General features: G+C 44.7%; 1 protein-coding gene across 1 annotated transcript; it reads left to right on the top strand.

Moving 5' to 3' along the window:
- Positions 1–14048: 14048 nt before the first annotated feature.
- LOC119382781 (probable ATP-dependent RNA helicase DDX52) lies at positions 14049–25677 on the top strand. Its single transcript, XM_037650629.1, has 12 exons — positions 14049–14252; positions 14317–14383; positions 15566–15627; positions 17241–17423; positions 18735–18815; positions 20398–20608; positions 21795–21861; positions 22532–22744; positions 23445–23535; positions 24022–24298; positions 24765–24912; positions 25517–25677. The coding sequence occupies exons 1-12, from the start codon at positions 14166–14168 to the stop codon at positions 25632–25634; spliced, it is 1605 nt and encodes a 534-aa protein (XP_037506557.1). The 5' UTR covers positions 14049–14165; the 3' UTR covers positions 25635–25677.
- The last annotated feature ends 179 nt before the right edge of the window (positions 25678–25856 follow it).

Here is a 25856-nt window from a genome sequence, read left to right as displayed (position 1 = left end):
ACAAGATACACATAGAGTATCTAAGATAGTATCTAAGATACATGTATCTTCGATACTGCCCAGCACTGAGTGTGGCATCGATAAACTGTTGCAACAATTTCACATCACTCAGTTGAAAGCAGCCACAATGATCATGATTATGATGATGGCATTCATTACGGTAGCCCAGTGGCTATGGCATTGTGCTGCCGAGGTCCCAGCCGCGGCTGTTGCACTTATACGAGCGTGAAATGAAAAGCATTCCATCATTCAGATTGGTGCACGTTAAAGGACCCGATCTCGCTAAGGTGTCCCCACTATGGCGCGGATCATTATCAGAGAGAGAGAGAGAGAGATAAAAGCGAAGGAAAGGCAGGGAGGTTAACCAGGCTGCACCCGGTTTCCTACCCTACACGGGGGGAGGGGGAAGGGGAGAAAAAAGAATAGAGAGAGCAAGGAGGAAAGAGAGAACAAGTAATACGCGCGCACACATCAGTGTTCACCACACACACAGAGACAGTCACAACAGAGAAATATGACATCGGTTCCTCTGCGGTTGTCTAAAAGTATACGCGTTAAAAAGGCTTGCGAGAACTGGCTCCAAGGAATCCAGAACTTGTAGAGCACATTGAGCTGATGGAGTGGTCAATCCGTTGAGGAGAGTGCGCATCGTGGTCATGAGAGACCTCAACACAGCGAGGACTTGTAGGTTTTTGTCGTGGCAATCATCTGTGGACCATGGTGTACATTGCGGGCCATTCGGCATCGGCTCTTTATGAGCGCGCAGTGGTGGTTGTGAGGGCCACGCGACATCCGCCGCCGCTTTTAAAGCCTCTGCGTCTTTCCGGCTCTCCGATTGTGATGCAGTGGGCGGTGGTGGTGGTGGTGGTGGCGGCAGTGGTGGTAGCTGTCGCTTCAGAGAAGTCTGACGGCCTGTCGGAGTAGGAGGTCGCGTTGTCCGTCCAGAGTGGGCAGCAGTAGTCTTAGACCTTCGTCGCCGACGCGAGCGTCGTTGTCTATTTCTCACCACATCAGCAGCCTCTTTGTGCGTTGAGCCGTCCCGTACCATCTGTTTCATGACGCTCCATTCCTTTTTCACCAATGGACAGTCCTTTGATGAGGCTTCGTGTGGTCCATGGCAGTTGATACACTTCAGGGCAGTTGCTCGGCAGGATTCCGCATTGTGTGGCTCTGCACAGCGGGGGCAAACCGCCACGTTCCTGCAAACTCCGCTTACATGACCCATTTTTTGACATTTACGGCACTGGAGTGGTCTTGGTGTAAACGGACGGACCACGTGACGAAAGTGTCCCACCTTCACGTGGGATGGCAATATGTCTCCTTTGAAGACAATCTTTACGCAACGCGAGTTGCCCAGACGTGAGACTTGGACGATGTTACTATGGTCACTAACTTCCTTGATGAGCATTGGAAGGTCGTCACAAGGAATGGAGATGTCGACATCGTATATGACACCTACCACCATGTCCTTGTTAAGTGGAAGGTGAGCTCGAACCTTGATACCGTCGAAGTCTGTGACCCTGGTCAGAGCAAGCAGAGATGCCTGGTGTATAACGTCGATGGCCAAGACATTCTTGCGGGGGTTGACTCGAACATCCTTGATTTCGTTTGGAGCCAGAGCCTCGAGTTTCCTCGAGATGGTCTGCCGATTCAGTTGTCTCAGATTGTCCGATGGCGTAACAGGCACAAATAAGACGGTGTAGTTCGTTGAAGCCACCTTCGGCTTCACAGTAGATGCGGTTGAAGCTGGTGAAGCACCCATAGATCTTCGTTTTGGTTTACGACTGTAAACAGGGGTGACATCATCGTCAGAATCGTCACTGCTCACCGAATACAGTTCGGTGGACTCGCTGTCGGCGTCGCTGAGTTCACTGTTCCGTTTCCTCGAGGGGCCCACCGACGGCGGAGGCATGCCTGGAGGGTGTGCAGGCCAGTCTACTTCCAGTGTAGCCAAATAAAATACCGATGGCTAAGCGAGGAACATGAAAAATCACCAAAAACTGTCACCCGGTAAACAAAGCGCTGTGCAAGAGGCACACTTCGTCGTCGTCGTTCATCAGAGGGTATCTATAAGGGGGCGTAGCCAAGGAGGGGTTCAACCCCCCCCCCCCGTATTTTTTCAGTTTTGCTTGCGTATATACTATACACGCACACATACAAACGCACGCACGAACATACAGAAAGTATGGTTGAACGCCCCCCCCCCCCCCCGAAAAAAATTTCTGGCTACGCCCCTGGTATCTATCTATCTATCTATCTATCTATCTATCTATCTATCTATCTATCTATCTATCTATCTATCTATCTATCTATCTATCTATCTATCTATCTATCACGCGACCTTCAGCCAGCATACAGTTGGTTTCTTTTCTCGTTCGGCAGACAACGTGGAAGTAGACGAGCGGTATATACTTCTATTAAGTTTGTCTAATCACCTGACAGCGGTGAAGGTCCTATTCGTCGCTGTCAAGCTCATCGTTTCCGCATTTCACCCAGGAAGGGGCGACAAAGTTGCAACCGACACCATCAAAAGCGTATACGGCTGTATGTACTTGAGCGACAGGCGTATATGGCCTGTCGTTCAAGTTAACCTGCTACAGTTTTTACGAAACCGGCGAAAGTTTTCTGATATAGCGAGCAGCAAGTTTATTTGGCCTTGCCGTATACGTCATAAACAGACACCCACAGCTACATCCGCATGTAGTCGCGCAAAAGCGCGCCCGCGTTGCCTGGCTGGTCACATTCGGGCAATTCGAAATGCAAGAGAGGCACGGGTATACTGACCGCCTTTATTACGCTTAACGAGCCGCTGGTGGAGTTGCTAATGACAGATTCACTGGGTCTCTATACCAACCGGTCCGGCTAAATGAGATTGCCGGGCCGGCTCTCGCGGCGGTATCGTGCCGACAATTCCACGTGGGAATAAACATCATGAAAACAGCGCAAGGCCGCTGGAGAGCACGAAACTAACTTTGACGAACGTATGCGTCCCTACAGCGTACTGAGCTTTAGCGACGTACTTCCTCTGTCTCACTATATGTAGGGTGGAAACAATACATCGTGCATGAGTTCCAAGGTCGCATAAACCTTTTAATGTGTCCTCTATGAGCGGCTGTAGAAACATTGATTTTCCTTCATAACTTTTCCACACGCCGGACGCCTTCGCTGTCTGTTCGTGCGACTCACACTCTAACAAAAAGAAAGAGTGCTCTGACTCTTTTTTGTGAGCCCTGACATGCCGTATATACTTTCTTTAAAGAGACACGCGAACTCTCTTAGGAGACCATTATGCTTTCGTCAGAGAGGCGAGTGACCCAAAGGAGTTTACGTGTCTCTTTAAAGAGAGTCATATACGTGGCAAGTCAGGAATCACTGAAAAGAGTAACACAGTGTCTTTTTTTGTTTGTTTTTTTGAGAGTGCACTTGTACGAGCAGTTCTAACATTAAGACCGTTTTACGAATACGGATTCAAGATAGTTGCTTGTTAGGCGAGTTCGTACATTGTTACACTCGAAAAAAGCCACAAGTATACCTGGAAAAAAGAAAGAAAGAACAGAGAGAGGCAGAAAACAGAGACAGTGACACAGAGATGGCTTCCTATTTGCTACTTCCTGTTTTTTTTTTTTTTTTTTTTACGAATACGAGCCTAAGTGCTTAGCGAGGGCGTACTAAAGGTTGATGCTAGCTTGAGACCCACGTCGAACGCGAAGTTCTTCGTACCTGCTAAACGACCTACAACATGTAAATTTGTCAGAACAAAATATACCTGCTTGGCTTGTAGAACTTACGCGGTAAACGACGGAAAGTAACTGTAGGACGTCGTTTTCCCAAAGCAGTCAGTTGCTAGTCCTGCACTTTTTTTTATAGATGAACTGGTCCAGCACAGCGGTGCAGATTGTATAGCCAAACACGAGTAAGGATGCTGTAGCTAATCGTTACAGACAGTATCATTGCACCTCGCGGCTCCTTGCATTCGACCTTTATGTTATCACACTAATTCTTCAACAGCTCAGACCTGTATTAGCACCTATAGCAGCACTCCATCAAAACTCACAAGGGTCCCTTATGCATTCGCCTAACACGACTCGAAGGCGAAAGCCATCTTGTACTTTTCTTCTCGGTCGATGTACTGATCCTCCCCCAGGCCCCTCCGAAAGCTTTCTGCATCCAACGTCGCTTGCAGTGCCTCCGATCCTGCAAGCTTTCTGCACCTCATCTGGTTTTGCACTGCCTCCGTGATCGGCTCACCTTTGACCAAGCGACGGTGTCATGTGATGACGTCATAGTGACTTCATGATGACATCATAAAGTTTGGTGGCTGTGACGTCATATCACGTAATGATTTATTGCATCACTCGTGTTGATGTCGACGGTCATTTTCGCGTTTGGTGAGGTCCCTAATAGAATTTCGCCTTCATATTTTTAAGAATCAAAGCAATGGCAAAGGCATCCGACAAGTGAAATAAAGGCCTACATAACCTGGTCGAGAAAAAAAAGTTCTAGTTCCGTTACCGTACGTCTCACTGCAGGGATCTTGATATCGTCGTTTCTGCAATGCGAACATTTCGCCTGTTTCCCGCTAATTCCCTGCTGCAACGGTGCTTCGAAAGCCCGAACCTACCTTCGAGGCAGGAGGCAACGAACAAACAAACAAACAAACAAACAAACAAACAAACAAACAAACAAACAACGAAGCTTTATTGTGCACGCACAATAAAAGCTTTGTTGGCAGTCAGCGCCCGTCCTCGTTTGCTGTTTCTTCTGTCCATGTCTAAATTAGCGCTGTGTTTTTAAGAGAAGCAAAGCACTAGCCAAAGCTACTTGTTTTGTAATTTGAACCTTAATTTCGGCGAGTACACGCTGAGAGAAAACGTATCATCGACTGAGACACACAGAAAACTCAGTGCCTTGATTTTCATCCTTATTTTTTCCTCTTCTGACTGAGACACGTGGTTCTAGCTGATTGCGCTCGATCATACCATCGCGCTCTAAATCCGTCTTCCTGTGCCGCAGCAACAACGCACACCGATTAAGGGGTATTTAGACAGCAGTAGCGCACCCAGGAATTCTCTCAGGGGGGGGTTGAAATTCTGAGAAGCCTACAGGAGCGTGGGATGGGGGGGGGGGGGTGCAGGCACATTGCATAATACACAATTTCGTTGTTTAGGCTGGAGGATTGCAACGACAAAGAAAATATGAGATACCAAATAGTAATAACAATACTACTACTGCTAATAATAATAATAATAATAATAATAATAATAATAATAATAATAATAATAATAATAATAATAATAATAATAATAATATCAAATGTGATGATGATCTTTCAGCGTTTTACAGCAAGATCTTGAAAAACTTGAGAGGGCCAAGAAACTGTTCAGTGAAGCAGCGCACGGAGAAAATAAATGGCAAATTGAATAAACCAACGCGTAATATAGTTCCAACAAAGATGCCTGGCAATGGCAAATACTAATTTTTGCTAGTTTTTCAGCTCCAGGAAGTGATAAGGGTGCTGACGTGCCGGCCTGCTGGCGGTCGCGCATTGCTGTTAAAAAAATTATTACTATGTTAGCGCAAACAAATGGGACACAAGAAAGGCACACGAGGACACCCGGCGCCGTGTGCCTTTCTTGTGTCCCATTTATTGTGTCTTGTGCCCGATTACCACAGTAATCAGGAAATGTCATTCAAACAAGCCCCATTGGCAACTTTAGCAATTAAAGAACTCTGCAACTGAGAATGTTGTGCACAATGTGAGCAGAACATCCTATATTATACTTCCTTCAAGCCTCGCCAAACTACAAATCTGAAAGTGCATCGTAAATATTTACTATAAGCTTTGTGGCATTCATTATAAACAGTATATCCGTGCAGCTCAATGCAGCTGCACTGTAGCCAGGCTTACCGTTTTGCCATGTCATTCGGGCGCACAGGTTCGGCGACTGAAGTATCCTCAGTGATAAGTGACTGATCGATTGACGCATCTGAAGGCGATAAGTGCTGAGTCATCGCTTCCTTTTTGGCCGCAATCGGGCATTCCGGTGCTGTCGCTGCATCTCTTGAATCTGAACACGGACTCTTTTTCGGGAAGTAGGTGAGGATCGTGTTCGACTGGCGCTTCAGCGAAATGCATGTGATGTGGTAGCTCATTCGACGCAGATTCGCGCAGCAGACACAGAAGCAAGTTCTAGCAAGCGAACTGAACGTGAGCATGGGGGCACATCAAACTTCGTAGCTTCCGTCCGATGTACAACATAGAAAAAAGAAGTGGTAAAAAGAGAGAGGGCGAGAGTTGTCTGAAAAAAAGAAAAAGAAAACGTGGCACCCCAATATAACTCTCGCACTTTCCAAAGCCCTTTTTTCTTGTCACGCGTCCTTGAAATCAATTACTCATTCTGCCCCGTCGTCTTACTCCTCCCATCTTCGCAACGTATGGATTTTCGCATAGCATTCGTGCTTGCTTGGGGTCCCTGCGTGCGTGCGGTACTGCGGCATGGCTGTCGACGCACACACTAGTTGCTCCAAGGCTTGCTCATAAATGCAGGAACCACAGTGTATGTGCTTAAACGAATATCGTCATGTGCTCGAGCTGTACGGCCTCCGGGGTTTGCTGTCGCTTTGACGAACGAGCCGCGTACGAGGTTGCCTTTCTTCTCGCCGCTTCAATACAGCTCGTCCGTCCTCTGTCAACAAAGTTAAAAAAAAAATTGGTCGCGTATCTGCGTGCTTCGCTGCAAATGTCGTTTAAAGACGATAGAAGAGGCGCTGTGTGAGATATGGACGCCATCTGGCAATACGTCGGGAAACATGAGTGCTGTGTTGCGTGCTGGTAGTCCCGGCGCAGCAGCAGGCGAAGACCGGCGGTGACCAACGCGACCGGCGGGGACGCCAGCCAGCCCGAAAACGCGGTTTGGCGCGAAGCGCTGAAGCAGAGAAACGTCCGCACTCAACGAGTACTCTCCACACACTCTTTTATTTACACGTCGCCTGGGTTAAACAGGAACGCCAGAGCGGCGCCCACAACCGGCAGCCTGAAGGCCGCCCACAACGCTGATTTTTCATTTTTTTAATATTTTTTTCACCTTCTTGGCCTTCTCAAAACTAAAGTTTTTCAACACCAACCCATGGCATTCGTACAGTGCAATACAGAACCGAAACCGAAACACAACAATGAGATCGTGCGAAGGGCTCGGAGGAAGGCAAATGTCAGCGTAGTCGACGACGAAGTAAAAGAAGGCACAGGACAGGCAGCGCCTGTCCTGTGCCTTCTTTTACTTCGTCGTCTTCTAGTGAGCGCCGTTTCAACAAAGATGAACGCATACCAACTCGCTCAAGCTTCCATTCTGATGCATTTTCAGCGCAGCTTAAGAAACTAGGGTCCTTAAAATTACGTATGTACGCATTTTCTATTAAAGGAACACGCCACCTAATACTTACCTAGTGATGTTGCACCTCAGATATGCATGATATTTTACTTTTTGATCGACAACGTTCACAAGTATGAACAGCCGCACCAGTTCAAGACGGCTGGCCCTTGGGCAAGTGGTTCAACTTTGGCCGAGTGGCTGAATCGAGGGACGTGCCGACAAACAGAAAGACAGACAGACAGAAAGACAGACCAAAATTTCTGCGTTTAAGTTCCCCAAGAAAGACTATCGTCTTTAAAAATGCGCGGCCACCCCGCTGGCGACACCATTTGCCTGTAGAAAACGCAAGCCCCGAAAAAAACAAAAAACACTCTTTTCGAAGCGCCGCCGACGCCCTCTTATCTTTGGAACTTTGAGTGAACATTTTCCCCTACTTTTCGGGAATACATACGGTTCCTTTTTGAGCGGTCGAGGGAGGGATGAACAGGGCTTCTTTTCTTGTTTGGTGGGTATGAAAGGGTGAGGCAGGCGGCGGCAGTGCTCTTCGGTCAAAGAACAGAGGAGTGCGAGGGATTGACCGGTCAGTCCGCCGCGGTGGTATAGCGGTTACGGTGCTCGGCTGCTGACCCGAAGGTCGCGGGTTCGATCCCGGCCGCGGCGGTCGCATTTCGATGGAGGCGAAATGGTAGAGGCCCGTGTACTTAGATTTAGGTGCACGTTAAAGAACACCAGATGGTCGAAATTTCCGGAGCCCTCCACTACGGCGTCTCTCATAATCATATCTTGGTTTTGGGACGTAAAACCCCAGATATTATTATTATTATTGACCGGTGGGAATGAGTTGAAGAGTAAAAAGGGGTGGGGATGTGTCGAGGTCCACTGTTAGATGAGAGACAGGGAAAGGGGGATACTAGGAGTGCCGGACTGTGAGGCTGTACGCATGCATCTTTTTTTCCTTTTCTTTTTCTTGCGCTTTGCGCGGGGAAAAGCGAAGCCCTGCCAGCATTCATTTCCGGTAATTGGCTTCAGCTGCGATGGATTGGGGACGTCTTTCCCGTCTCTCTCAGTTCCGCTGATGCAGCTCGCGTCGCAGCCAGTACAATCAGTTTTGTTGAAGATGGCTTGGGTACGCTCTTCCGGTGGCCGGTTTTTAGGAGAAGGCAGAGAACGCGCTATTGTGTTCGTAATGCTGCAAACATTTTCACGAACCGCTGGTCCCTATCGTCGGCTACGGGCCACACGCTCGGAGGACTGGGGTGTCAACAAGACCGTTTTTTTTTTCTTCTTTTTTCGGCGGCCTAGTACGCCGGCGGCTTTTCGAACATGTGGTTTCGCTTTGAAGTCGCGCGCGCGCCACTGTTCCACCGTTAGCGGTTTCGAACTGGCTTCGGTCAGGTTTTTATCCCTCCCGTTTCGGACTGCACGTGTATATGGCACAAAGGCGGCAAAGCGCAAGAGCCGACGGGCCATTCGCGTTCTTACTGTCACGCGACTCAGCCGGCCGCGGAAACGGGCGATGGTTTTGCTGGCGCCACGGATAGCGGAGATATGTATTTCTATCGTGATGTTGATTAGGGGACACCTGTTACTGGATTTCTCAGCTTGCGTCGTTGTGTTTTTGGAAGCGAAATGCTTCCTGAATAAAAGATTTTGGGTAGCCGTTCCTGGCGCGTTTCCTGAATATATCGCGTTTTTCTTGTTTTTCTTTCTAAAGTTGTGTGCTGCAGTGCGTTCCGGCTCTTCGCATTAATATCTTTACTACTGATGTATTGCGGATTTTTGTGGGGTTCTAAAGTGAACTGAAAATATCGACTTGTGTAGGTGTGTTTGCACAGTTTCATTTGCAAGTTACAAGGGCATCTAAAAACGACAGGGAGTCTTCTGTTTCAAGGGTGAACTGAATACTCGTTGGATAAATTTAGATGAGAGAATAATTGTGACTTATGACCTCTTGACGCTCGAATGACAGTCGTTGAGACGTATCTGTGAAATATTTTTGACTGCGGCTGCAATGAATTAAGAGCTTGTTCCTCGATGTGTTTCATTGTTATATTTGCCATGGCGACAGACATGGGCACAGGGTTCCAAATAGTGAAACGTTTATGAGAAAGTTTGCATATTTAGCAAAATTAATGCATTGTGATAAGGCAGAAAAAGAAGATTCGCACCATATGTCTCTGGAAGGGCCCAAGTGCTTCAAATGCTTTTCTCCTTTTTTTTTCGTTTTGGAGGATCGATAGTTACCTTGGTTCGGTCCTGCCAATTAGAATTACGTTAGAGCTCGTCTGCACGTAAAAAGTGGCGCTAATTGGTAACACCGTGAATATAAATGCCATTTTAGCGGTGACACGTAACTATATACTTTAGAGCTTGCCGTTGAATGAGTGCCTTCATTTTCATTTTGTGTTTTGTCACGGCCGCTAGATGAAAAAGCTTCATCCAGAGGGCGTGGTTTTGTAGAGCCCATCTATATGATGAAAAAAGAATGTTTGTCGGCAAGGAGAGCGTACGTTATTGACTATTTAAAGGAAAACAAAGGTGCTCCGTGATGGACACAATTCGTGTTCACTATAATATCAAGGATTTAAGAAAAAGTAACGAGAATGCCACCGGCATCGCAACAGGAAATGTTCATCACGCTTAAGCGAGTTTCGTTTCCATAGCGAGTAAGGCATTGAATGTACATGAAAGCGCTTGTTATTTCTATAAAATGAGTTTTATGACGTAGAATTTGAAAGAAGTTGCACATTCAAGACAAAACCAACATATATTTATTGCGCAATTTCGTCGTCGCGCCATTAGTGCCATTAAATCAAGCCATTTGACACCGACAATTTAATGGTATTTAGGCACTTGATATCTTAATCTCTAATTACATTAGAAGCGTCCCACTGAACCAGGTATAATTTGCATGTGTGCAGGTAAGTGCATTAGGTTTGCCCGTGTGAACCGGATAATAACGTTACAAACGGTAAACAACACTGCGAACTCTTGTTCTGGACAAACATGTATGTAGCACTGCGTACACAGCTGGATGAGCTGCTATACGTAATACTTTTTCATGTCACATGCACTGTGCACCGACGTCTGTGGCAAAGTCACGCGGCGCATTATCATTGTACACAGCCCCTTTTAGACTTCCCCCGAGAATCAAACAAATAAAAAAAAACAATAGCTTGTTTCGAAGATTCCGAAATATCTCCTTGCTCTATTGCAATAATCAGAGAGGGCAAGAAAAGAAGACGGGTCAAACTGACGACCCGTGAAAGCATCTTTTCTTTCGTCCAAAGCCGCTTCACTGGAAGTGAACGCAGAGCCACAGAGCACGCGGTTTGCGCTCTTTCAGTTTAGGAGTATGTGGGTGAATACAACGTATTTCTGGAGTAAAAGAGAGAAAATCGACCTCAGACCACCTCTTGAATTGAAATAACAACGTCTGACGCCGAGAATCAACGCCGAGAATCCAACGTGTACGCTGGATTCTCGGCGACAATGACCGTGAAGCACTTACGGGGGGGGGGGTCAGGTCGGCCTCAGGGGGGGGGTTACAACCCCCCAACCCCCCCCCCCCCCCCCGTCGGTGCGCCACTGTCAGACAGGAAACAAATCCTCGGGGGATAAAGGCGGAGCCTAGTGACGTCAGCTCGCGAGGAGAAGTATCCACAAATGTCCCCCACTCACACGGACGGGACGAGCGGAGGGGGAGACCAGTGATACTAGACTACTCTGGTGGCTTGTACGACCCGTCTGACGAGCTGCTGACGACGAGCTGCAGACTGCACACCCACTGCCGCTCTCTGCAGGATGCAGGAGCAAGTGCAACAATGTGGCCAAACAAGAGAAACAAGATCATTGATCATCTGTTATGCCGCTGCCCTCGCTGTGCCTTTGAAAGACGAACTCTTTCTGATGCGATGCGACGATTGGACGATCGGCCGCTCTCCGTGCATATGCATGCTGGAGCACCGTCCCCATCGCTCGGCGGCCCACAAGGCAGTTAAAGCACTACGAATTTGTGAACGCCTATGACTGTTGTACAGTGCCACCGCCACATACGTGTCAGCGCATTTATTGATCATTTCCTTTTTTTCTCACTCCCCCCTCTCTCTCTTTGTCTCTCCCATCTTTCCACTCCTCTTCCCTTTCCGCCAGCCTAGGGTAGCCAACCGGACTGCGGTCTGGTTAGCCTCCCTGCCTTCTCCCTTTTGTGTTCCTTCCTTCCTTCAAGGTAAGCGGAGGTCACACATAAATATGTAGCCGGCGTTCAGATTGACATCAGCGCCATTTCATTGTTTTATTAGCTCGAAGAAAATTTTGGCCGCGGTTAGTTCTAGCCCACTCTATCCAGGTGAAATATTTCTAACTGATTCTAGCTGGAACCAGTTGAACTGCGTTATGGAACGATTCCCAGCTGGAACCACTCGCAATGCTGGTCCCAGCTGGAACTTTCCACCTCCATGGTCCCAGCTGTCACCAATTGCCAGCTCGTCCCAGTCGGTAGTTGTTGGCTTCTGCTCCCAACTTGGACCAGTGCCAATATAAATACCCGTGACACAAGTGTCAATGACGCAGGGCCCACACTAAATCAGCATGAGCAAAATGTTTACCACAAGCATATATATATGAATGTATCGGTTTGAAGACACATACAATGCAGTTGGGGAAGCATAAAATTCGGTCTGCATACAATATGAGCAGAACTGAAAATTTTGACTTGCAACCAAACCCAATAAGCAAGTATTGTTTATGACAGTGTTCCAATTTTTTAAACATAGGGCAACGAACCTTTGGTGAAACAAATATGAACTCACTCTAAGCTTTAAATTTCATTTCCTCTGCTAAGACACTCGTTGATGGCCTCCAAAACGCGGGAATATAGCTCGTGTTACATTGCCTGAACGGCTTGCGCACTCAGAGACCACAGGGGACTCGCATGAATTCTACATTTAAAGGAGCACTGACCCAAAATTTGGAAGGCGAGATAACTTGTGGGATAGACTTGTGTGGACACACACCCATCATCTACGAAATATCAACGGATAATATAGCCTAGAACATATTTAAAATCAATTTTAAAGTGCGCGTCGCGCCACTACACGCGAAACGCGCCTTTGGTTTTCGTGTAAACAACCAGGCGCCACCTGCGTCAAGCGTTTGTGTTGGCTGCCGAGCGCTCTCTCCTAGCAGACATTTTCAACGGAAAGGGGGGGGGGGGAGACTTGCACGGGAGTGCAAAGGCTGACGTCCTTGCCTCGGCACGGAAAGAGGGGGAAGACTTGCACGGGAGTACAAAGGCTGACGTCCTTGCCTCGGCAGTGAACTTTTGGGGAGTCACGCATATATACAACGTCTAAGAGAGCACCCAGGAAGTCTTCGTTGAAAAAAGTTGTCAACGCAGTGCAGTGCTCATGTTCACGTGGTTTTGTGTGCTCACGAAGCCAGAAAACCACTCTGGGTTCCGCCTCACTCGGCGCTCTCTGAAACCGAAACTGCGACTGGGCGCTATAAAATAGTCTCCAAATAATTAACCGTCGCGCGCTCCAGCAATTGAGCTTTCCAGCCGTGATAAGTGGGTCGTTAGCTACTTATTGCAACAGAAAAAAAAAACAAGACGCAAAATTTTTGTGTCAGTGCTCCTATAATCCAGGGCGCGATTAGCCTGTGGTGCAGGTGGTTCTACCGAAACAAAAAGGCTCCTTCTAGATCAGCTTGTACTTACGTTCTAGCTCCAGGCCACATTGTTTAATTCACTTCCTGACCAACTGGTTCCAGGTTGTTCCATTTCCAGACCAACTGGTTCCAGCTGGTTCTGTTTCCTGACCAACTTGTTCCATTTCCAGACTGGACTGGTTCCTGCTGGGGACCAACTGGAACCACTTGATAAACCATTGGCTTCCAGCTGGTTCCAGTTAAAACCAGGTAAAAACAGTTGAATATTTTTATCTGGAAGTCGTTACCTGTCATTGGCAGCTTCATATTTCGTTGACAGTTCGCTGTCATTGACCCGATATAGAGAAGTAAAAAAATTTGCAAGCCAACGTAGCTGAATTTCTAGAGCTTTCGTCATTATTTCTTTTTCAGTATTGTTCTATAAGTACGTCCGCCTCGCCCCGGTCTTACATTGAGCGAATCCCCCACCCTCCCACCAACAAAAAAAAGAAGAGTAGCTGCCCCTGGTCACAATCATCTCAAGAACGTCCATGCAACACTTACCAATATGTGCACATACTAATCATTTCAACCAGCGTCCTTGGTACAGCTCGGGTTGAAGGGGCTCGAAAGACGGGAGCTCGTTTCTATGACCTTTGTGCTGTGCATTAGTCCCTTTTCACCTAGTAAGCACGTAAGATTGTGTTTCACTTGGCTTCACCTCTCAAACTAGGCGAAAGTAAATTGACGTCTTCTCCCCGTTTTCTTTAAATTTTAATAAATGTTTTCATCATCATCATCATCGTTAGACATTAGGATGCCCAGTCACAATTTTTCACACAATTCTTGCACACAATGGTTCAAGTGAACTGAGTGGAGGGATTTCAAGCCTGCTAAGACGTGGGACCAGAGGTAGTGTAAAGAAATGACACTACAGGCGAGATAAAGGCGAGGCGCGTGAGTGGCCTCATAGGCTCACAGGTCCGTGGCCACCGTAACTGCACGCTACCAGTGCAGCCGCATCGAGATAAACACTTGTTTTAATCTGTACGCGGACAAGCCAAGCCAATCCTGTGCATCATTTGCGGTATTTTCGGGTTGAACCATGTGTGACTAACGGCGGCCGTATTTCTCGCGCATGTCAGCATGAACACGAACGATTTTTTCAAGAAGCTTTGCGTTGGCGTGAACTTCAACGTCAACAAGTTCAGATCTGACGCGGAGCGTTTTAAGGTATCCGGATTTGTCAGCTAAACGTGCCCGAAACTTGCTACATACATGCGGTCCTTCTTTTCAGCTTGCAAAAAAACAGCCGGAAAATGCTGCAGTATCGGACTCCGAAGATGGGGTTCACAGCGAACACGGTAAGCACGCTCATCTACAGTTCAGATTTTACCACACGGAACACGCCTGCGATATATCGAAGACCGCATAGAGTGATAATGTGCAAGGTTCTATGGACAGATTGTGCGGTAAAACTAGGCTGTCATTGGATGTTTAAGCACTGTGTTAACGTTGTAGGGACTTCAGCGACGCGAAAATTTCTGCGCGGTAACATCATCATGAAATAGAAGCACTTCTACGATCTGCAGATGAGTTCTGTCATGAGTGTAAAAAAGCTAAGTTACTACAAAGATTCAGCTCAGTGTTCGTAGAATTTTCCTCTTTTCTGTAGTGCACTGGCACCACTGCAACTACTACGTTTCTATGATACGCATTCATATGATCGGCAGCTTCTACACTGATGATAACTTCCACACAGATAAACATATGCTACCGTATGCATATGTTTGTCTTTCAGCGTTGTCCATTGTAGTGTTTAATTGAATAAAAAAGAGGCTTATGATGAATGGCTGGACCACACTCCTGAAATATCGTTTAAGGCACGTTTATCCAGAACAGCAGCATAAAAGCAAAACGTGTGTGGCAACACAGCGTAAAAGTTCCATGTACCCCACCCTAGGCATTGTCAACACCCTCCAGATACTAATTGCCTATTAATGAAAAAAAAAAATTACATTGCATACATTCCATTCTGACATTTTTGTCATGCTTCTCTTTTTTTTTAACATAAAGCAGTACAAGTTCAAAGACAGTGCATATTACAGCGACTTCATTGGTGTGACGGGGTAAGCGCAGACAGCACACGCAGAAACACGTTTTTCTACCGGTAAACCATGTTTTACAACCAAGCGAATTTGCGGCTAGTAGAGAAGATTATCCAGCTTTAAGCTATGCTACATGGCTCAGTGATGCAGCTGCTAGTTATTGTCATTTTTTTTAGCTTGTAGTGCATTGAAAAAAAAAAAAAAAACAGGCACACACCTACACTGCCATCATAGACATTCCACAACATTGAATTTGTGACCAGTATGCTGCTTAACAGTAAGCATTGCAAGACATTACATGTTGCATAGAAGATAATCAAAACAATTATGTTCATTGCATTTAGTTTTTAGCACTTAACTGCTGTGTGCAGATTGCAAAACATATTTTCTACATCTCCTTATATGCTCATGAATTGCTTTGCATCTTAAATTTTTCAGCCAGCGCTGGTGCCAAGCGGAAGATCGATGGTGATGAAGCCATGGATCAGCAGGTGCATGTGGTATGCTACGATTGCTGTCATTTTTTGCCAGTGTTGATGAATAGGTACAGTGTGAGTGTGTTGCAAGAGCAAATGCGCAGCAGCCAGGCTGCTGCATTTTCGAACACATAACCTGCACCGAAACTTTTAAAAGCTAGGCAAACGCTCCTAGTGGTGGATTACGCATGAATTTTGCCTTGTGGTGCAGCCTCGCAGCACCATAAGCCGTTTCTTCGTGCACTTATACTAGAAACAAAAATACACATTTATATGCTCTCTGAATTGGCATGAATCGGTGGAAACAGTAAAAACAGAGTGTGAGAAACATGAATATTTTTCCTAGATCTTTGCTTTTCACCTGAGACTGCATCAGTTGCTTTGTAATCACTTGAGTTCATTCTGTGTTATGCCGGTGTCACACGGGCACTTTTGATCGCGATCAGGGCCAATCCGGATCGTACTTCTTGATAGTGATAACAAGTTGGTCGCTGCTACACAGTACAGCCTAATCCGGATCGAGTTTGGTGCAGACATCAGCCAAATCGCGATGACTGAGCCAGATCGGGCCTGATTGCGGTGAAATGTGACCGTGTAACAGAAGCTGATCAGAATCGAGCCTAATCCTGCTCGGCCTTAACCACGATCAAAAGTGCATGTGTGACACCGGTATCACTATTAATTTCATGTCGCAAATTATTTGTCTTCCAAGCACAGTAGTTATGGAGCAGGTTGTGTACAGGCGGGGATGTGTCATATGTGCAATAATATAGTGCATGTGAATTTCATTTTTCTTGCAGTGCCTTGCAATTTTAGCAAAGTGTTTCATAACCCCATCCGATTCTATTCCCCACCCACTTTCTCGTATACTACCATTATTTGTAGTGGTCCTAGTCTAATTTTTCAGAGTTAGTAGAAGTTATACCTCAGTGATGCTTTAGGCACCCTCTCTATATTTTTGCCAAGCAGTTCATTTTGAGTTGTATATTTGCCTCCATATATTCTATTAGTTCTAGAGTACATCATTCTAATTCTCGCTGCAAACCAGATTGAAGCTGGCTGTAGAAGCCAAGTGCCTTGTGTTTACACCCGAGTAATGGTTTACCCATTTTTTTACTTTCTCTGAAAAAGTGAAATGTGGATGATAATATGGCATGTATGTAAATGAGTGAGATGGAACATGTTTTAAGGGTTTTGTTTTAGAATAGGGACTGTTCATATCAACCAAACATGGTTGTTAGGGTGCTAATTGAAATGGACGTAAGGAAAAACATACACATAAAGTGCTGCTACTACTAAGCGAGTTAATGGAGCATAAGGCGAGGCAAAGTGCCACTCTTGCATGCACGTAACACCACTGTGAGAATCACTGACTAAAGTATTCATCTGGTTGACAACAAACAAAATTTGTGTCAGCAGCTGTCTGTGTTTCATCAGCAGAAATGTTCGCACCGACCCGTCACTAAAAGCTCGCCACCTTCTGCTGGACAAGTTCGCTTACATCACTATGTTCAATGCCAGATAGCTTTATACACGTTTTTTCCATGTTTCTCTGTCGTGTGTCCCATTTCCTGAGCATGCTCATCGAAAGCCACCAAATCACCGTGGCTTTAACTGCTCCATCCACACCTCTGCAGCCCAAGCCCAGCAAGAGGCAACGCATTCGAGCAAAAGGCACAGACGTTCCAGCATTGCTCGAGACCTTTGAAGAACTGGCCATCCGCTACAAGATCTCCCGGGTACTGCTTCGCAACGTTAAAGACTTGGGCTATGAAGCACCAACGCCTGTTCAGCGCCAAGCCATCCCTGCCATGCTTGAGGTGTGCTCCACTCGTCACATTACTGTGTCATATTATTACAGACTTGCTTGGGTACGTACAAGATGTAAAGGGACACTAAAGAGCAAAATGATTTTTCTCGCATTAGTAAAGTAGTCTTCCACGATACCAAAAACACTACTCTTGCTGCGAGAAGACGCTTAATAAGCGAGAAAACGCGCAAAAAGAAAATACAGGTGGCGACGCCACCTTGGAATTCCCGCACCATTTGCCGTGACGTCACATATTTTTGACGGCGCCTGCTTGGGCCTACGTAGTTCCTAATCGGTTAAATCAAAGTAGATTGTCCTCTGAGGGGGCCAGAGACTTGACATAACGAGTTTGTGGAAATTTAGTCGAGCCAGTGGCGCCAAAATACGTTAAATGATCTTTGAAACCTTTTACGTCACGAATTACAAAGTTTGGTGCGAAATTTAAAAATGAAACTTTGAACTTGGTTTTCTCCTCTACTAATAAACCTATGGTGGTGAAATAAACTACGCAAGAGTTCTCCGAGCACACTTTATGAATCTAAACCAATTCATTGTTTCTCTTTAGTGTCCCTTTAAAGAGAACAATTGTAAAAAGAATCAAGATGGCTGACCAACACGCTTGCCAATCAGCTTCTCCGGCTCTTCGTCTTACTTCACTTCATCTCTCCGTAACAATATCTCTGGTTTTGAAAAGCATGAGGAAACATAACATGGCCACTCTTGCAGACTTTGCCTTAGATGAAAGCAATTTCGATGGGTGGTTTGTTGTACTTGAATACTAATGGCGGGCAGGATTACGCTAGCTTGCCTCTGAGTTGCACGGGAGAGCTGGTAGAGTTAATAGTATTCTCTTTAGTGACTAATTTCTAATTTGGACTCATTCACCAAAACAGATCGTAGGCTGCAATTTGCGGTAGAAAGAATATAGTAGTTATTCTGTTCCTTCATGATCAGTAACCAGGGTGATCAGTTAAGCCAGGGATTATTGGTTTGTTTTGTTCTCATACTTTTGAACACCACAGATGAGCATTATTTTCCTGCATAGCTTGTTTTATTGTGATCTAATTTCGATAGCAGTATGTGAAATTTGCAGTAGGGTGTTCATCAGCCTTAGGCACCACCTCCACTGTCATCTAGTGTGTGCAGCAAAGCAGTGTTACCTAACTTCCCTCTTCATCTTGTGTTGGCCACTTGTCTGCAGTTTCCATTTAGAGATTTTATTCCCATATGATTTTATTTTATACAGGTTTTACCTAGATAAACCTTGCTGTAGCGCCTTGTGGTAACAACGCATGTCATCTTTTATTCTTTTTCTGTACAGCGGAGGGAGCTACTGTGCTGTGCACCAACTGGTTCAGGAAAGACTGCTGCATTCCTCATCCCCATCATTGCACAGCTTCAGGTGAGTCGGACATTGATGGAACACTTTTTCCAAGTGCTATGTAAGCCACATACTAAGTGTGCTCTAACGCTGGTTCATTGAATTCTGACCTCAAGAAATAGGTAAAGTATCACGGACGTTAACAGTGTTTCTTGACACTTCAGCCATGCGCATAGCAAAGGAATTGACTCAATAGCCACAAGAATGAAGCCGAACTTGTCACTACAGCGTTGTGAACCTTTAAATCACCATGTCACCGTTTTTAAAGGCCAAGCATTCAACGCACAGTGTGCACACTTTGGTGTCACCAGCGATGCCAAACTCGCCTGCCTCCTTGGTGTACATAAATATAAAAACAAAACTTCTATTTGTCCTGTTCTAGAGTATGCTGCCGTAGTTTGGAGCCCTCATCAAAAAGGCCTAATTGTTGAACTGGAAAGAATCCAAAGACTCACAGCCATATTCATATGTTCTGGGTACAAAAAATCAGACTCAGTTACCGAGATGCTAAGTTCATGTCAATTGGAATTGCTTGATATTAGACAAAAGAGGAACAGAATAAAGGCCCTTGTGTTCTATGCTGCCTCATTGTTGGAGCAATGTATGGGTGACAAGGCCTCAGTCAGGCAGACAGTGTTCTGCCTTTAGCCTTGCCATCCAAGACTGACTCTGTGTCTGAATAAAATCAATAAAAAAAAAATATTGTTTCAAATTCTGAAGGGTCACATAAATAGTGATAAAAGTATATAGTGCATACAACAAGCTGGTAGATTTAGCAAAAGAATAAATCATAGTGCAGCCATTAAACCATTAAACCTTATGCCACGTGCACAAATGCCTTATGGTATTCGTTTTTTCCCAATGTTATTGAAAAATAAAATGGACTGCCTTCACAGATTGCTGAGTGCACTGATATAAAGGCGTTTGAAAATTTGCTTGAGAGCTGCGTTCCCTGAAATTCATTGGATGGTATCTTGATGTTCTACGTTTCATGTCATGCCACTTGTTGATGATCTTGATATTTCGGATTTCTTTGTTATTGTCGTTGAAATTTGATGTTCTTTGAGTGTTCTTCATATATCAATTGGTATTTTATGTACTCCCTCCCTGTACTGACCCACAAATGTGGGTTAACAGTATGTTCAAGTAAATAAATAAAAATAAATAAAACTCAGTCATACCGTCACTTCAAGTAATTGCATTCAAAAAAGCAACCTTATGATATTCACTGTTTGGACATGCTCCGTCCAGATAGCCCAGTAATGTGGCCACAATGATTTTCTTATCTGAAATACTATTACGACAAATTACTCTACACATTTGGCATGTGTCCCGCCACCAGCGTCTGTTTAGGCCATTATATAGTAAATGTACCAGCAATTTCAACTTTTGTGTAACTGTACTTTACAGGTTGCAGCTGCATTAAATCAAGGGGACTGTTTTATTGCTCCAGCCCACTTTTCTTTTCTAGTTTTTTGCACCAACTCTTGCCCTATTATTCAGCTTCATTCTTGCTTCTTCTTATCTAATCCTTTCTTTTCTTTTAATGGACAATGCTCTCAATTGACTCTCAATAATCACTCTGGTTACCCACTCACCATAGAAACCACCACCAGCTGTCAAGGGCAAAAAGGAGGGCAGCAAGCAGCAGAAGGGTGGCTTTCGGGCGGTAATCCTAGCACCAACACGTGAGCTGGCACGGCAGACCTACCGTGAATGCCTGCAGCTCATTCGTGACACAGGACTTCACGTTTATCTTCTCAGCAGCCTCTCATCTGCCCGGTCGCGCCTACCCAAAGCTCAGCGGAAGTTGGGTCAGTTTTGAAATCCTGCTTCGTTCCGTCAGATCTTGTTTTCAAAGCCTGAGCCTTGCATGAAGCTGTCAGAGAATATTTACCAGTTCATAATAACAGGGATGGTCTTCGTACCTTGGCAGATTAAATAGTCTGGTGTAACTTGTAGATCTTAGGCATTGTATTGCCGTGTGCCCTTATTTCTTTTATTAATTTTGATGTATTTGAGTTTCACCAATAAAAACTGTTAGCACCACTCGGCACAGGCCTGCCACAATGTTTGAGAAGCTTCACAATTGTTTCAGATTGTTTTGCTAAGATTACGCGCAGGACATGAATAATCAAGTTTATTTGGGAGCTTATGCAAGCCCCGGCGATAATGCTGGAAAGCTCGATCACTTATGTATAAAAGACAACGTGTCTCGCCAATTATCAGATTACCGATGGCCGACGATTTGATCGCCACTATCAGTGTACAAGTGCATCGCTTGTACTTTGAGTTCTTATTTTACTGGGCACAAGTTTGCCGAATGAACTGTTTTCTCTTTACTGACAGCGTTCTGCTTTCTCCGCCATCACAACCACAAGACAGTATTTTCAAGCTTTTAAAAAAATTTTTATGCTGACGTAGCTCGCACTTGAGTTCTACTATTCTTGTGCTTTATCTTTGCTTAAACTTGTCGATCCATGGTGTTGCGTGCCCCTCTGTTCACATCCCTACTTTCCTCTTAATTAAACTAATAACATCCTCCAAGAGTTCTAATAATGCCTTAGTTCAGTGATGTGAGAACAAGTGCTTGAGATGTTGGATTAACTAATAATGTCTTGTATATTGGCCAAATCAACAGTAACCGGGATCACTGCCTTCTCAAAAAAGATGTATCAGCAGATATATCAGATCATCTGTGAGGATCAGACCACTGGGATGCCTACTCCTTTCTATGGCAGTTGCACCTTTTGTAATTTTGTAAGTGCAGCTTAGGTTGATCCTGTGGCATCTAATTGTGTTTCGGGAAGTCCAATTTGTGCAGCATTACTGATAGAAATTTGATTTCATAGAGCGTGCTGTTTCTAGTCATCAGGGACTCCCTGGATATGCCAGTGCAAGTCATTTTATGTCAGCAAATTGCACTGCAAGACGAGCTTGATTGAAGTGATGTTTGCAACTTCTTTTTTACCATTTGCTCAACTGTTCCTCTTCTTACAGATATATTGGTGTGTACACCGAATAGGCTACTTTGTCTGACAGACAGCGGAGTGCTCACTCTTAACAGGTAGGCCTAATGCCATGTATGACTTCACAGGCTTTTCTTGCATATAGCATGCGGTATTATATTTAAAGAAAACAAGTTTACAGATTTGCACATTAATATACAGAAATATAATTGTAAAAAATTGCGACAAGTTGTCGTTTTCTTATCGTATCAGTGCAAAGTAATAAGTGCCTTTTTAGTGCATAATCAGCAGTTGGCACTGCTGTAATGCGGTTTGCTGAAGTTGCATCACTGCGACCTGTTGCAATAAGGCATTGACTGAAGGGAATTCTATTTTTGCCCATGTTGTGTTAAACTATCCTGGAGTACTACTGGTCTTTCTAATGTACTATTGCTGTCTACCATGCTCCACCTCGGTTTGCAGCAACTTGGACCTCCCTTGAGATTAGAGTCAGAGAAAGGCTCGCTCAGCTAAACATTCAGTTGCTTCCTGAGAAGAGCCATGTGACCAGGATTCTATCGAATCATGGTTATGTTCAACAGTGCAAAATATAGACCGCCTTGCAAAAGCACTTTAGAGCACTCGACAATAACCAGTCAAGCATGCTATAAAAAGCCCAAGTAAGAGTGGAAGCACTACAAATTGTTATTCACTAAACTGTAAGGAACCAGCAGTGCAGAGTTGTCTTACGGCTTCTCGCTCTTCTACACGGTGGTCTATCTACTGCAGGGTTGAGTGGCTAATCCTGGACGAGTCCGACAAGCTGTTTGAAAATGCGGGAGGCCCCCGAGGCTTCCGTGAGCAGCTTGCCAAGGTTTGCCAAGCATGCAGCGCAAGCCCACTGATGCGTCGAGCCCTGTTCAGTGCCACGGCTACTGACCAAGTGGAGGCCTGGTGCAGGCTTCACCTCGACGCTTTTCTCTCGCTCACCGTAGGAATACGGTGGGTTGCCATTCTGGCCAGCAGACATTCCAGAACAAATCAGATCTTCATGGCATAATAGATGTTTGTTTTTCATAGAATTTTCCAGCATATCAAAGAAGTCTATTAGACGTATTCATGTCCTAAATCTGTGAAAAAAGAACTTTTGTTAAAATACTTTTTTTTTTTTTCATTTTTCAAGAGCAAGCTTGCCCTTGAGCATTCACTTTCATTATTGTTACAATAACCAGAGGTTCGAAGTACAGCGAACACTTGCACATCATTTTCCAAGAATCAAAGCACCAGAATTTGTTGTTTTTTTTACGCAGGCACAATAGTACAAGATTGAAATTTTTACCAGGTTTTAGATTACAAGTTAGCAATGTTATGGACACCTCTCATTATGAGGTGTGTCCATAAGATTGCTAACTTGTTATCTAAAACTTGGTAAAAATTGCAGTCTTGTACTAGTATATTGTGCCTACGTAAAAAGAAAAACAAATTCCTTTCATTATGAGATTTTTTTTAACGGTTCAACGTAAATCTTTGATTAATTTCGATAATCACCTGTTTAATGTTCTCTGATTGTGAACCCCGTGTTCACAGCATGTAAGAGTTGAGTCGAGCATTTAAAATTGTAAGCAAGCTTGAAAAATCTTTCGTTCAGAAAAAGATCTTTTGACAAACAAGCGTAGTCATGGAACTTTGCCTTTGCACACAGGAATGCAGCTGCAGACCTTGTGGACCAAAAGCTTCAGTTTGTGGGCAGTGAGTCAGGAAAACTTCTCGCCATTCGTGGACTCGTCAAGGAGGTCAGTCTTTTTATGCATTAAAAGATGCAGTCTTTTTTCTTTATTATGTTATTTTTTGCAGCACAACTGAAAGCTGCATTCAGTAACAGCTGTGGAAGTTTGCTACCAAGCTTCTTTATGGTGTATCAATTGCATAAAAAATGAAGAACAGAGTATTCTTTTTCAGCCCTTCGTGGACGTGGAAACTGTAAAGGGAGTGGCAGCATTTTTACACCATAAAAATTCAAGACCTGCCATGGTGCATTGTGTGCGCTGACCAGAATTCATGGCACAGTTCATAACATCATGTTTACCTTATGGAAAGGCTTAACCAGCAGTCCACTAGTTCTGAATTCTATTATAAATACTAATATGTAAATGCTTGCTTTTGTACTTTGTGTTCAATTTTCTGCAGTGTTCATGAACATGCTATATCTCAATGAAGTATGCATTTGTGCATTACGTTTGTTCAAACACAGCAGCTTTTTTTTCATTACCTGTGTACAGGGCAAGCTCCAGCCACCTGTCCTCGTGTTTGTACAGAGCAAGCAGCGTGCCAAGGAACTCTTTGCCGAGCTCGTCTATGATGGCATAAACGTGGACGTGATCCACGCCGAGCGAACGCAAGCCCAGCGTGATCGTGTTGTGCGGGCTTTCCGGTCGGGACAGGTCTGGGTACTCATCTGCACCGAGGTCTTGGCACGTGGTCTGGACTTCCAAGGCGTGGGTCTTGTCATCAACTATGACGTGCCACCCTCCGTCGTGTCATATGTTCACAGGATTGGTGCGTATGCCTTGAGTGCTGGACACCGTTTAGTGACCTTTAAGAAGACATAGTGCACGAAAATGAAGTTAATGACATTTGGATATTCTTGCAGTGGGGCTTGTTGGATGCTTTCAGATATGCCATCAGGGGGTATTGGGATATATTAGACATGCGTAATTTGTCTAGCATAATGAATCGAATGGTAGAAGCAGAAATAAGACAGTAATTGCCTTTTAATTTGAGCAAACTTCCTGCCCTTTAACAATCTCATTGCTGCCAATTTAAAAACAAATTATGCTAGTAGCGGGAAAACCAGGTGCATTGTATCGTACCTTGCAGCTGAGCCTTGTGAAGGTGCTTGTCCATTATCTAGAGTTTGCAGAAATTCGCGCTTCTAAAAGGGTACCTATCAAAACAGTTTTGTACCTGGTTTCTTACTCACCTCCTAGTGAGAAATTGTCAATCTCCCATGGTTGTTGTACAGGTCGAACGGGCCGTGCTGGTCATCCAGGAAAGGCCATCACCTTCTTCACGGAAGATGACGTAACAGAGGGTCGCTTGAAGAGCATTGTGCATCTCCTTCGTGAAGCTGGACAGCCTTTGCCAGATTACCTGCTTGGAAGCAATCCAAAGTTAGTTCCAAAATATAATGTACTGCTTTTGTTTCTTGAAGAGGCACGTACCTGTATGTGGATGCTGAATTTTTCAAATTTCATTCGAACCCCCGATCATCACTAAGTGGCTATGATAGTCTTTATCATTTGGCCAATCTCATCACAACCTAAGAATGTGATGCTGAAGTATCGCACATGTCTCCTGAAGCAAGCACACAACTGTAGAAACATCTGGTAACATTTGCGTCTTTTTTTGGGCAGTCCTCTAGAGAAGTAAAAGCAGTCGTTTGTTATCTACAAGCTCCATAGTTATAAAGATTTCTAATTCTAAACAGTATTGCATGCATATGTCAGTGTACATATAAACGTTTTTTTTTAATACTATGCTTTTCATGTTTCTATTGAAAAATAAGGAAATGTGATTTTGTGTTCGATTTTATATTCGAGTTTTTTTTTTATCATGTTTGTAGTATTCATTTAAGATTTATTTCACTTACTTGAGCACCCCTACTTCTCAGATATATTCACATTTGGTTTGCATGGCACTGTAACTGATTCTGTGCTTTTATTGAATACCCTAGTTTTGTCGTTGAAGGAGTCTAATGTGCGGCATTCTTTTCAGACAACGGGTACGGCATCAAACTGTTGCTGAACGCGAGCCTATTTCAACCATACCTCCAGACTTTAAGAAGAAGAAGACGCGACGTACAAAAAAGGCATCAAGTGCAAACACATCTTGAGTTTCGCTAATATTAAAGAGAAATTGTTACTTCATGTCTTCTATTCTTGTCTGGAATTCACTTTTTTTGCTTTTGATGGGCTGCTTTACCTGAACAAGTGCAAAGCATGTCTGTGTAACTTCAAGAACCTTAGACAAAGTATTATTTTAGCGAGGCATGGCACTGGTCTGCTTCGCCTAGATCACGTGGTGACGTCCTTTAAGTGCAGTAAAAGTTTTTTTT

This window comes from Rhipicephalus sanguineus, chromosome 2 (genome assembly GCF_013339695.2).
Source record: "Rhipicephalus sanguineus isolate Rsan-2018 chromosome 2, BIME_Rsan_1.4, whole genome shotgun sequence".
In the NCBI taxonomy this organism is placed as follows: Eukaryota; Metazoa; Arthropoda; class Arachnida; order Ixodida; family Ixodidae; genus Rhipicephalus; species Rhipicephalus sanguineus.
This window is presented reverse-complemented; position numbering and strand designations above follow the sequence as displayed.